The sequence below is a fragment of the Fusarium mangiferae genome (assembly GCF_900044065.1).
Source record: "Fusarium mangiferae strain MRC7560 genome assembly, contig: FMAN_scaffold001, whole genome shotgun sequence".
Classification (NCBI taxonomy): domain Eukaryota; kingdom Fungi; phylum Ascomycota; class Sordariomycetes; order Hypocreales; family Nectriaceae; genus Fusarium; species Fusarium mangiferae.
Window position 1 is genome coordinate 2834310 of NW_024573921.1, and position 13242 is coordinate 2847551.

The 13242-nt window shown below is 49.7% G+C and overlaps 3 protein-coding genes across 3 annotated transcripts; 1 reads left to right on the forward strand and 2 right to left on the reverse strand.

Annotated features, from left to right (window-relative positions):
* Nucleotides 1-252: 252 nt before the first annotated feature.
* On the reverse strand, nucleotides 253-3853 carry FMAN_01408 (uncharacterized protein; the record flags this gene model as incomplete). The annotated part of the gene is made up of 3 exons (XM_041834430.1): nucleotides 253-3224; nucleotides 3292-3497; nucleotides 3597-3853. 3 exons carry the CDS (start codon nucleotides 3851-3853, stop codon nucleotides 253-255), a joined length of 3435 nt encoding a protein of 1144 aa, XP_041676748.1.
* A 3544-nt stretch (nucleotides 3854-7397) lies between these two features.
* FMAN_01409 (uncharacterized protein) lies at nucleotides 7398-9795 on the forward strand (the record flags this gene model as incomplete). The annotated part of the gene is made up of 2 exons (XM_041834441.1): nucleotides 7398-7857; nucleotides 7907-9795. 2 exons carry the CDS (start codon nucleotides 7398-7400, stop codon nucleotides 9793-9795), a joined length of 2349 nt encoding a protein of 782 aa, XP_041676749.1.
* A 463-nt stretch (nucleotides 9796-10258) lies between these two features.
* Nucleotides 10259-12876, reverse strand: FMAN_01410 (putative histidine biosynthesis trifunctional protein (his-3); the record flags this gene model as incomplete). Its single annotated transcript, XM_041834452.1, has 2 exons — nucleotides 10259-10455; nucleotides 10509-12876. 2 exons carry the CDS (start codon nucleotides 12874-12876, stop codon nucleotides 10259-10261), a joined length of 2565 nt encoding a protein of 854 aa, XP_041676750.1.
* Nucleotides 12877-13242: the final 366 nt, after the last annotated feature.

Below are 13242 nucleotides of genomic sequence, written 5' to 3' on the forward strand. Positions count from 1 at the left end.
AAGCTAGGTAGGTAGGTATTGTTCTATAAGGTAGCATAGCAAATCACATAATGATGATCGGATTTCCATGGCTTATAATGGTTGAGATGCGATTACTAATGCTGTGAATAACCCGTAGGCTGTATATGATTTACTATCCACTGTTGCCAAATGCTAATGCCTAATGCCTCATGCCAAATGCGCTACTCCGCTTTACACATAACCTCAACGCTGCTACGCATGAATAATGTATATCTCAACAATGTACACTCTCTACTCATCTGCATGCCTGTCACTTTCCATACTTTCCTTCTCTTTTGACGCAGGCTCCTTGCTCTTCTTTTTCATCGAGAACCGCCATGTTCCCATGCCCATGCGACCCTCTTTAGGGGCCTCCTTTGATTTGAAACTGCCCTGGCCCAGCGACGGGCTGCTGGTCACGCTTTCGTAACTGCGGCCAAGCTGCGATAGATCTTCCCCGATTTCGTCTGCATCGCCGATGCTGGAACGATGCTCTGCTGACATATTCTTCTCTGAGAACGTACTGCTGCCAGGTCCTTTCTTGAAAAGGACGGAATCCTTGCTCAGCCTGGAAGACAAGGTACTGAACTTACTAGAACTTCCTTTCCTGAACAATTTCTTGACAACGCTACTGTCAGCATCCTTGTGGCTTGCGGCGTTGTTGTCGGTGGTAGAATTCGAGGCTGTCATTCCTAGATCCAAAGACTCATGAGATTCCGATATCGAGTTCTGTGTATGAACAGAATACGTGTCGCGAGACATCCGCGAATCTGAAGGTGAATCATCAAGGCTTGGAGGCACTTCAATGGTCGGGGTCAGAACTTCCTTGCCCTTCGTGCGGCCTTCCTTAGACTTTCCGCGTTTCTCTTTATCCTTGCCTCTTAACTTATCCTTATCAGGACTTGCATCCCTCTCTCTACGGGTAAAGAAGGGTGTCCTGAAGGTCGGTGCCGCTGGGTTGAGATGTCGACTCATGGACGCACGGTGACTTGGGGGACGAGATCCGATAACGCCGACCTGGCTAGGCGATGTTTGAGGGTCAAGGAGATCGTCATCGTCAAGGATCTCATCATTGGCTGTGGCAAGGGTTGTTTCGAGCACAGTCGGTACTGCGCCGAGCGAAGGTCGGCGAGACGGGTTCCTAGAGGACCAGCGTCCTTCGTTCGGAGACCAGACTCCCTTCTTCCCCAGCATGGAGAAATCCCCAGGAATGTTCCAGATAGAGCCGCTGTCTGTTGAGGGTCGAGGGAGATCAATGGATGTGATCGATGCGGGTCGTGAGTGTGGTAAGTCATTGTCGCCTGTAAGAGCTCCAGCACTACTGGCAAAGGGGTTGAGTCTCTTGGCAGAGAACGGCCTAGACGTAGGCCCCAGGCTTGATCTGTTGGTTTCACCTCCGGAGTGCCTCATCCAAGTGAAGCTCATCCTGCGCTTGTTACCCGGCATGTCGTGATCATCAGTGCTTCGGGGAAATGATTGGCTCTGTCCTGCTTTGAGACTGCCAATCGCGGGTCCTTCCACATCTGCCGGCTTCGGACCCCTGTTCCGTTGAAAGTTAGATAAGAGGTTGGACAGTCTGTGGCTTGATGCGAGAGGTGCTTGTTGAGGAGAAGAGTTAATGTTCAGAGAATGAGAGTCCACGTCGTTGTACTGGGGGAAGGGCAAGTTATGTGATGAGCCTTGAGGACTGGAAAACATGTTGAGAGAGCGTCCATCGGAAGACAGTGGCGACTGCGGGTTATCTTCCTCGGCGGCAGTAACAGAGTCTGGTAAGAATTTGCTAGGCAGATGCTCTTCAGCATCCTCAAACGTCTCGTCAAAGATTCCTGAAGGGAGAAGAGCATGGGCTGTAGGGCTGAGTGGTCCCGCGTTCGCCCTGAAGTCGGCTTCTGACTGGTGATCATCGGCATTGTCGGCTGCATTGTGATCCATGAATAATATTTGGCTGAATCCAGCCCGACTAAAGCCAGTTGAGAATGCGTCTTCGGGGGGGCCGAATTGGTTGGGCGGAGGTGACAAGTTAATGTGGGAAAGGGAATTGATATTTCCGCTGTCGAGAGCATCTTGGGAGGCAGCGGGCTCAAACTCCATAGCAGTGGGGTCTGGTTGGCTGCTGTAGTAGAGCGCCAACTGATGCTGCTCTTCTTTGAGAAAGCGTATCTGCTGGTCAAGATTATGAAGCTTCTTGGTTTCGGCGACGAGCTGATTGTGCAGTTCCTTTCTCCTGGCATCCCATTCTCTTCGCACGTTCAAGTCATTCTCCTTCCACTGTTCATCATCGCCACCCGGAAGTTGCTCTCGAGCAGCCTTGAGGTCTTGGAGCTGTTTTCCCTTCTCCTTCAACTCGGCCTCTAGCTCGGCACATTTCTCCTGCAGCTCTGTATTGGAGTCGTCGAGTTCCTGGCCGTCTTTATCCCGCTTAGCTTCCAGCTCTTTCTTCTGCGCTTCGAACCCTTCCCTCTCTTTCTTCATCCTCTCCATCTCATTCTCGAGCTTTGAAGCAGTATCTCGGATCTTGGACTTCTTATTTTCCTTGTCCTTCAGCTGCTGCTCTTTTCTCGCGCGGTCCTTCTCCGCTGTACGCATTTGCTCCATGGTAGTACGGACGCTAGCCTTGAGTTGGGCGGTCTGCTCCTCCTTCTCTTTAAGCGCCTGCCTCTTGGCATCTTTCTCTTGCTTAAGCTCTTCTTCTTGTTGCTGTAGTTCAGCCTCTTCCTTGGCATACTGGGCCAAAGTCTCGTCGACTTCCTTCCGAGTGTTTTCGAAACGGCGATTCAATTCGTCCAGCGATAGCTCCGGGCCATCTACAGGTGGAAGCTTGATCTGAGGTTGGTCCATGCTGGCAACGGACGGGGAGTGTCGTCGGTTGACTGTATTTCGTCGCTGGCTTGGACCGGTAGCGCTAACGTCAGAGGTGGACGCGTTGTTGCCATCAAGCACAGGGGCCGCCTCAACAGACGGCACTGGAGGCTTCTTTTGCGAGTCGGAATCGTCATCTTCATCACCATTTTTTGGATGAGAGTGGTCGTTATTAGGAAAGCTGGTAGGTACACGTGAGTTACCTAACTGGGGTCTGCCATCTTTTCCGAATGTTCGAAGTCGTAAAACTTGACTTCCAGCCTGAAAGTTATTCGGGCCGACAGCAACGACCCTGATATTGTAAAAGTGATCTGGCTTCAATCCTGTGACAGTGATCGCGACTTCGTTTCCCGGTGATTCGCCGACTATATGGAGCGTGTTAGTCAAGGTTTGATATTTTCCTCTACCGAAGGTTCCGAGATAGATCTCGACAGTAAGACCGACCATGAACGCCATTGACTTGGATAGTATATTTTTGTACCGGCCGATTACTGGTTGGGCGAGTCCAGCTCAGAGTAGCAGCATCGGATCGAATGCCAGCGAGGGAAACATCTGGAGGTTCAGGCACGTCGACCCCGAGGATATTGATGAGGTCTGGAACGGGTTTCCATAACGTCTGCCACGAGCGATGCAGTAGCCTGTAATGAGAGAGGATCAATGGTCAGCGCGGTCCAAGTAAAGGGGTTTGGTTGTTTTCTAATCGTTGACTAGGGGCGAGACAGAGGAGGTTGACTCACCAAACGACAGCACCAAGTGTCAAGACCATCTTGGAGTGATGGATCAAAAGCACATGGATGCGGAAATCCAGCAATGCTTCGACCGTGGCGGGGGACAGGTACTCGATCAGACGACGAGGATCGAAGAAGACGGTGAAACTGCTGCACAGCAAGAGGTAGAGCAGGGCCTTCTGGTAGCTGGCGCGAGGGCTACAGATCCACCAGAAGCCAAGTACGCTGAGGATGAGAGTGGTCAAGACGGGCAACTCCCATGACATGTTCTCAGCGGTCTCGATCTTGGTGGAAGATGTTGCTGTCCTTCTCTTCCAGACCACCGAGAGGAGTCCAAGTCCAGTTCCGATACCGATACCAAATCCAAGCTCAGGGTGTCGTGTGGGAGGGGAGGATCCTTGAGGCAGATGCCGATGCCAACAGTGGGTGAAAAAAAGGCGGGCATGGGTAAGGATGGTCTTGGTCTTGGTCCTAGTAGACCTTGAGTTGACTACTAACCTAGGTTAGTAGTTAGAGAGACAGCGTGGTCATGGGCAAGGGTGGAGATTTCAGCGGCCCTGTTGGTGTTAGTGTTGTCTCGTTAGGTAGTTATGGTTGCAGCGTGCAAATTCTCAGCCACAGCGCTGTTCTGCTGTTAGGTTCTTGCTGAGATACAGTGTCTCTCGTCAGGCAATGGCACGGTGCTTTGCGTGTCCTAGTCCTCAAAGCGTTGATAAATGTGCGCCATGTTACCCTGCTTGGCGGCGATCTTTCATGCAAGATACGACGGTTATCACTGTTTTCATTACACTGTATTTGAATAACGTTTGCCACGAGCTTGTCGCAGTTTTTCAAGCAATGCTGTGGTTACCAGAATCCGCTGTTTATACATTACCAGTAAACGTTTTTCCAACAAAGTTATATATTATCGATTGCAACCAATTCTTACCAACCTATACTCATAGTCTATAGTGTTGGTATTCACGTAAAACTGTAGGAATGCACTCACGAACATGGCGCGCTACTAGCTAGCGTCCGTGAACGGATTCGCAGTCCCTTGTAAATGTAAACGTCACTGGTGATGTTTGCGTCAGATTGGAAGTTTCACGCTCACGGAAGACACGACATGGCTGAGTTTTTCCCAACGGCTCGGGTCTTAATAATGGGGTCCCGTCTGCACGGCATCATTCATTACCATTGTGAACAAGGCCAATTTAGGGTTTCTGCCGTTTTACACCCTGCAGAGAGCGGACGAGGGCGCCAAATGTGCACGATAGGCGAGTTCCTTACCATTGTTAGCCCTCAACAGTACACAATGTCTGCATATTTACGCGGCATTGGATTCGATAGTATAGGTAGGTAGGCTTAGAAAGTGCGTTGGACAATTGGTCAACAATCTGCCTCTGATCATGGATGCTCTCACTGGGTTCACTCGGATAATAAATGCTTTATCATCCTTGTTATGGTCAAACGATAAGTCTTCATCGACACTGTCATTATGTATTATCAGCTTTGGAAGCCTGCAATTGCCGGTTGCCGCCTCATCTTCAGCTTGTAAGGCTTTTTCTAGTGCCCGTGTCTTGTCCGAGAAGGCATGAGCCTTTCTCCGAGGCTTTACTCAACCTGGAGTTGTAATCCCTGCCTCATGCCAACAGACTGATGGACACTATCGACTCTGAACTCGGCATGCTCGCTTTCTTCAAGCATGTGAATTTGTTGGCGCCGGGTTGAACATTTTCCACCTCTGGGTCTGATATTGTTCGATAAGTAGGGTCTACCTTGGATGAACGATTTGATTTGGCTGTCTGTGCCTTGTCCCCTAACAGTCTGTTTCACTCCATAAAACGTAGCAAGCGAGTTGCAAACACGAGTCTCGATCGATCAATGACATCAATATCACCTCGGCACAGCGTCTTTTACCGTAGCATTTTCCTTCTTGGCAATGGATCGAGCTTGAGAGGAAACAAGGGAACGAATCATGAACGTCTTAAAGATCTGAGATTTCTCAACCTATAACAGAGCGATGTGAATTTTTTCAGTGTTAGATCAGCATGTGCTTGGACCGCGGCTTGTTGTCCAATCCCCCCACTGCTGCTTTAAGAAATATCTTCTGAAGTAGCAGGTACTTGTTGAATACTACCACCAAGCAAAGTTGTCAGGTTGACTTGAGGCTATATGTGATGAGACAGCATAAATATTTATCAGAATGTAAGATTGTATCAAGACTTGCATCCATATCGCACACAAAGCTAGGGCGTTTGGTGACTGTCTAAACTTACAGGGTAAGGTGGGTAAAGGCGGTTTGTTTAATATGTACTGTGCAAGGCTGGTCAGACAAAGGAACATATGTTTTCAACATTTAGAATATACCTAGGAGAAATTTTACTCTATCTATTTATGCCAGAGTGAATTCATATGCTGGGATAGTGATCTAACGCCTGACGAATCCTGGATACCTGCCTCGGTTCATACAAAGCGGTCAGCGTGTAAGTCAAAATCCGTTATTACACATAGAGTTGAAAGAACAACAGAATATTTTAGAGAAACAGAGAGCTTATCCGAGTTTTGGTTAGAGTGATATTAAATATGAATTTGGAATATATAGAATGTCGCCAGAGTAATACCAACGAGTGCTGTCGATAGAGAGGTATAGTAGCGGTGGTGATGATCAAGTAAACCCAGACGGAGCAAAGCCGCCGGAATTGAATGACTTGTAACCTCGGGCATGGGTTGACTCGAGTATGCTTCTATGTTTCAACCGTTGAACAAAGCCATGTTAAATCCCTGCAGATTTTACAGCCTATCGGCGCCAACCAATTAATATCAGCCAGCAACAGGATCAGTTCAACGACAGAACTTGGGAGAACAGTATGTACCAGAATATAATATGACGCATTCGGCTGTGAAAACTAAAAACTAATCAGATTTATAGAATCCCCTTACAAAAAAGTATCCGAAAACCGAATGATTGGAGTCTTAACTCGGCAACTTAGTCCGCATGAGCCGTTCATGTGATAGATTCTGCTGGGGCATCCATCATCCATCATGATTCTGGCGGACGTCTAGACCCATGCGAGCTGGGGATAGCGTTCTTTGTACCTGGTACTACGGCAGTGCCATGTTGGGACGCCCCTCATGGCAATTCTGTTACAGCGACTTCGTCATTCTTAGCTGACTGCATGCTGTTCCTCTGCTTCTATGAGGTGTGCCGTGGCACGGGGGTAAGACGCCTCCAAATTATGATGAAATTACTACACACTCGTTTCTGCGATGTTTCAATCCAAACAACTTCATTTTTGTTGTTGTTTAGGACTTCAAAATTCCAAGTAAAACCACTTCTCTAATCCTGGTGACGTCTTCACCTGATCTAATCGACTCGGCGACTGGGGTAAGGGGAAAAAAAGTGACCAGGCCAAGCCCGCTCAACCACAGCAAGCGTCTCTTTGTACTCGGTACCTCCGTTGTCCATTGCCTTGCGCTCAACCCGCCTCAAACCAATCTGTACCTGCACCTACTCCCCCAACATTTCACATTCCAATCCATCTTTTCTGCTCTGTCTAACTCGCCTTAGAATTTCGACTGCATACCTTTGGATCGCCTTACGCTTAAGTCTCCCCTCCGTAATCAGATAAACTTCTTTTAGGGCCCCGGGCTCTTGTCACCTGCTGCTGTTTCGTTTCCCTTCTGGAGCTTCTCAGTGTCGTTGAGCCCTTCCATCGGATCGTCGTTTTATATCCCCCGCGACAGGCCGCTCCAGCTTCTCCAACTCGCGATCAACACCAACAACAGAAAGATCTTTCCCAAACGACGTCCTCTGCCGTAAGAGGCAAGATGCAATACGTGCGCGGCCTCAGCGAGTCCGTCTCGACAGCCTGGAATTCAATCAACCCTGCGACTCTCAGTGGTGCTATTGATGTCATTGTCGTCGAACACGAAGATGGCACTCTGGTCTGCTCGCCGTTCCATGTTCGGTTCGGAAAGTTCTCTCTCCTAAGGCCGTCGGACAAAAAGGTCGAATTCAAGGTCAATGGCGTCAAACAAAGCTATTCCATGAAACTTGGCGAAGGCGGCGAGGCCTTCTTCGTCTTCGAGACTACAGACAGGATCCCACAGTCGCTACAGACATCGCCGCTCGTTTCTCCCGCTTCCAGTCCTGCGAGCAGCCCACCACTCAACCCAGAACAGTCAGAATCTGGTTTACAGGAGCCAGAAGCGTTCGAGCTTGACGCTTCAGAATCCAAGCTGCGACGACCGCTCCCGTCCGTGCTCTATAAGAAAGACGACGGCAATGGTATGCATCAGCTACCCTCTCCAATAAACAAGTGCTAACAAGAGAGCAGGCTTGATCACACCACTTTCGACTTCTCCAGAGCTGTCCAGCGTCCGCCCAGCATCCGGCGACTGGTCGTCAAGGGTACCCCGACCACACAGTGACGATATTCTCCGTGCCAGTGCTAGAAGCCGAGGTCTAGACGGAAACAGTTCCGCCGATGACGATGAGCATGTTGCTTCTGAACGGTCCTCTAGTCCTCCGCCTCTGGCACCGGGCGAGGCTCTCGAACGTGCCAGGGCCTTGTCTAAGGGACTCTCTGCCGCAAGCATACCCACAAAGGTCACAGACAGCGGTGATCTGATGCTGGACATGAATGGGTTCAAGGGAAACGAGGAGGACATTCTTCGGGCTGAGATTTTGGCTCGCCAGATTCTTTCCGAAGAGTTGGATGGAAACTACGACATCGGCGCACTCATTGGTTTCGACGAGCAGGGAAACTTATGGATTTACAGCAGCGAAGAGGCCAAGCAGGCCGCTATGAACAAGACTATCGAGGCGTCTTTGCAGTCTCACCGCAGGGCTACTGCAGCCGATGCTATTTCTGATCCCGGCTATCAGAGTGACAGCAGCGATGCAACTGCTTCTCCCATTCCCTTGCATCGAAGAGCCGAGTCCGACGCTGGCCCTATGGATTTGCAAACTCCTCCCCGCACCCCGCCGAGCTCATCTGGCCACGCAGGAGATCCCAACAGGAATTACGCCAAGACCTTGCGATTGACTAGTCAGCAGCTCAAGGATCTGAAGCTCCAGCCAGGCGCGAACTCGATGGCTTTCACTGTCAACCGAGCTACCTGCAAAGCAAACATGTACCTCTGGAGGCATGAGACGCCTGTCGTCATCTCAGATATTGACGGTACTATTACCAAGTCGGATGCCCTCGGCCACGTGTTGAACATGATTGGCCGTGACTGGACTCACTCAGGTGTAGCCAAATTGTACAGCGATATTTCCGCCAATGGTTATAATATCATGTACCTTACCAGTCGATCCGTTGGACAATCGGACACGACAAGAGCCTATCTGGCGGGTATCGTCCAGGATGGCTACAGGATGCCGCCTGGTCCTACAATCCTGTCGCCTGATAGAACCATGGCTGCACTGAGGCGAGAGGTCTACCTTCGCAAACCCCACATCTTCAAGATGGCCACTCTTCGAGACATTCGAAACTTATACGGCCCAGATCGTCATCCCTTTTATGCCGGCTACGGAAATCGTTTGACCGATCAAATCTCTTACCGGACCGTCGATGTCCCTCGAAACCGCATCTTCACCATCAATTCCAACTCTGAAGTGTCCCTTGATCTACTGACACTCAACAAGCTCAAAATGAGCTACGTGAATATCAACGAAGTCGTTGACCATTACTTCCCCCCCGTGAGCACACTGGTAAAAGGTGGCGGCGAGGAGTACACGGACTTCACGTATTGGAGAGACGATCCTCTTGCCATGGCTGACTTTTCAGCAAGCGAGAGTGACGATGACGATGAGGAGGACGGCCCAGGAGCACCTACCAGCGAGTATGGTGATGATGAGGAGGAATATGACGACGAGGATGGCGAAATAGATGAAGATGTGGACGAGATTGGCGAAGGACTTGCCGATAGCTACATCTCTCGAGCATCTATGGATGAGTTTGCCGAAGCCGCAAGTGTTTTGGGCGGTAGCGTCGACGAAGAGCGTCTCAAGGCGTCTATGACACGCGACTTGAAAGAGGCTTACGACGAGGAGGATGAAGAAGAGATTTACGAAGATGGCGAGGAGGGCCATCAAGACGAACACAAGGGCGACGGAGCCCCTGACGCTGCTCCCATTGGACAAAGGCGTCAAGGTCAGCTCAAGGAGGACGTTCTCGCCCAACACATAACAGGGGTTGGTCATCTCACCATTGAGAAATGAAGTGCAGTGCAGGAAAGCTAAGTATCACGAACAGGCCACCGAGGCTGTTGCTGCTGCTCCCAACAGGCAGTAAGGTGTAACGAATTCAAAGGCGTTTCTTTTTCGAGTGCTTATGGGTTGTTTTTCATAGACATTGATGGCGAGAGTTTCATCTCAATGGATAAGAGGAGATGGATGGAGGCGACCAGAGGGAGAAAGTGGTTTTACATACTGAGGCATAGCGCGGCGTTGAGCATTTCATTGTACTTGTAGTGATTGAATCATGGCATTCTGACAGACAAAAGCTTTTGATGTTTGACAGGCTAAAAGATACTACTTGAGCAAGCTACATTTTATTCTTGAGCACCGTGGTCTGTGTGCATATTGAAACAACATCTATCCCCAAGCCCGCGCCCCTGTCCTAAAGAAAATCCATCTGTTGTCTACATACGCCTTTTTTCCCGTTCTTGTAGTATGTCCCTTTCTACTGCTGTTGCTTCAAGTAGTCAAGTCGGATCTCCACAGCCCTTCTATGAGCCTCAAGCTCCTCGACCTTGGCCAGTTGCATGACGGCGGTGCCAACATTCTTGAGACCTTCAGCAGTAAGGTTGGAGCTGGTAATATGCTTCTGGAACGAGCCCAAGTTGACACCAGAGTACTGCTTGGCGAAACCATAAGTAGCTGTGAAAGTCGTTAGCATCAATCGAATACCAAAAACTAATGAGGGAACTTACGCAAAGAGTGGTTGACACCAGCAGAGTAGTCGCCAACACTCTCAGGGGTCCAGTGACCAATAAACACACTGCCAGCGTTCATGACTTGATCAACAGCTTTCTCGGCATCCTTGATTTGAAGGATGAGGTGTTCAGGGGCATACTCGTTGCTGATGCGCATTGCCTCTTCGATGTCCTTGACCTGGACAGTGACGGAGTGAGCGATAGATCCTCGGACGATATCGACACGAGGAAGAGCAAGGGCTTGTTTGTGGACTTCGTCCTCAATAGCCTGGAGCTCCTGCTCACTGAGGCCAACAGCAAGCAGAATGACCTGACTATCGACACCGTGCTCGGCTTGAGAAAGAAGATCGGAGGCAACAAAAGCAGGGTTGGCATCCTTGTCAGCAACAACAAGAACCTCAGAGGGTCCAGCTGGCATGTCAATACCGCAGCCAGCATTGGTATCGTTGCTGACGTGCATCTTGGCCGCAGTCACAAATTGGTTACCAGGTCCAAGAATCTTGTCAACCTTGGTGACACTCTCTGTACCATAAGCCAAAGCGGCAACAGCCTGAGCACCACCAGCCAGTACAATGCTCTCAGCACCGACCTTGTGAGCAACGTAGACAATTTCAGGGGTAATGCGACCATCAGATCTGGGAGGTGAGGCAAATACAATTTTCTGGCAACCAGCCACCATAGCTGGAACTCCAAGCATCAGAGCAGTGCTGGGAAGAACAGCGGTTCCACCAGGGATGTAAAGACCGACTCTCTCAATGGGTCTCGAGAAGCGGCTACAGACAATGCCAGGCATAGTCTCAACCTGGAGGGACTTCTCCTCCTGCTGTGCAGAGTGGAACTTTCGGATATTCTCAAAAGAGACGTCAATAGCTTCAATAGTCTCAGGCGAGATATCCATAAGCTCCTTGGGGAAGGGAGCCTTCAGCACAGGTGATGTCAATGAAGTGGCCTTCTCAAACTTGTGGGTGTAAGACAGAACAGCCTTGTCGCCGCCAGTTCGCACGTCCTCAATGATAGGCTGTATGATCTTCAAGATGGCGTCTGGGGATTTCTGAGAAGGTCTCTTGAGCTTCTCTACGAGATCGGCCTCGGAGATCTTTGAGGCATCAACTCGCTCCATAGCAATACAACCATCAGCTGACTTCTCAACTTCTGGCTGTGAGGGCTTCACAGGGGCTGCATCGGTCTTGATACCCTCCTTCTCCGCCCACTTTCCCTTGGCATTGCCTGTTCTTCGCTTGACCTTCAAGCTCTTGGCGTCCAGGTTGGCCTCAATGTCTGCGAGGCTAACACCTGCGCCAATAGCCTTAGTTAAAGCAAAGTAGATCAAATCAGCAGCTTCGAAAGCGATGTTCTCTTTGGTCTTGCCATCGCAGAGCTCCTCTGCCTCCTCCATGATCTTTGCTCGCAGAAGCTTCTCATCGGAGAATAAGCGGGCCGTGTAAGAACCCTCGGGCGCAGACTCCTTGCGAGACTTGAGTGTCTGTTCGAGTGCTGAAATGCCGTTGAGGTCTCCAAAGCAACCAAACTGCTGGAGGTGGCAGAAACGGCCCTTCTGATTGACCACGAATTTGAGAGTGTCGTTGTCACAGTCGAGACCAATTCGCAACAGTTCCTGAGTGTCTCCAGAAGTAAGTCCCTTCACCCAGAGACCACGTTTGCGACTCTGGTAAACTCCGGTTTGTGTTTTAAGAGCCTCCAGAATACTCTCCTCACTGGTATAGGCGAGACCCAATGCGATCCCGGCATCATCGGTAACCACAGTAGGAATCAGGCCGTCAGGTCGATCAGATTTCCAGAATGATGCGATAATCTTAGATAACAATATTCGACTCGAATCGTTCTTGTCGGTCGTCAACCCTGTAGACGGAATGATAGGGATGGCATTGGCCTTCTTGGCAATTTCGATGAACTTTTCGATATCGGTATTGGGAGTTGGCTTAATGTAAAGGCTCTTGATCTTCTTGGCACATGCTTCCTCAACAAATTTGTCGACGCCGCTAGATGCAATGTCGAAATCCTTTACCAACAGACCATTTTCGGAAGCTGTGGAAATTTCAAGGGAAGAAGTAGTGGGAATGACTCTTGCGCCATATTCTGTATACTCTGAGTAGGACTCTGAAGCAACAAAAACTGTTCGAACCCCGCCATCGAGCAACGCAACCACATCGTCTGGGTCACTTAAACTCGTGGCATCCATGTGAACATTGGTTCCGGCACTGGGGCGACCCCAATCCTTAGAAGCTGTCTCATAGAAAGGAGCTCCCAGAAGGGCAATCTCTTGACGAGTGAGGCCATCATTGGTAGCCTGGCCATCTGGGCTGCCAATACTCACCAAGAATGGCAGTGGTAGAGTTGTCTCCATCTTGGCAACGAACCAGATGAATTCAATTGGTATCGATTATAGTCGAAAGCTTAGCATGTAGGTTGTGGAATCAAGTCGTGAACGAGTGAAGATTGATTACCCGTGGAAAAAGTTGAGGTGATGACTATGAGTCCTCCTGCATCGGCGACAAATGGTGGGGCACTCTTTACTCATTGCCCCTCCATCGTTCTTTCCAGGTTCCTTGCTTGAAATCCGACTTCCGCCAGTGGCTAGGTACTAAGGTAGTACCTACCTTGGGTAGGTAGGTATTAGACATATGGTAATGATGAAAGAAAGAAGAATTCCTGCAGTTTTCACTTCTTATTACATAATGGCCTCCAAGACTAACTTATTTTGATTCTGTCA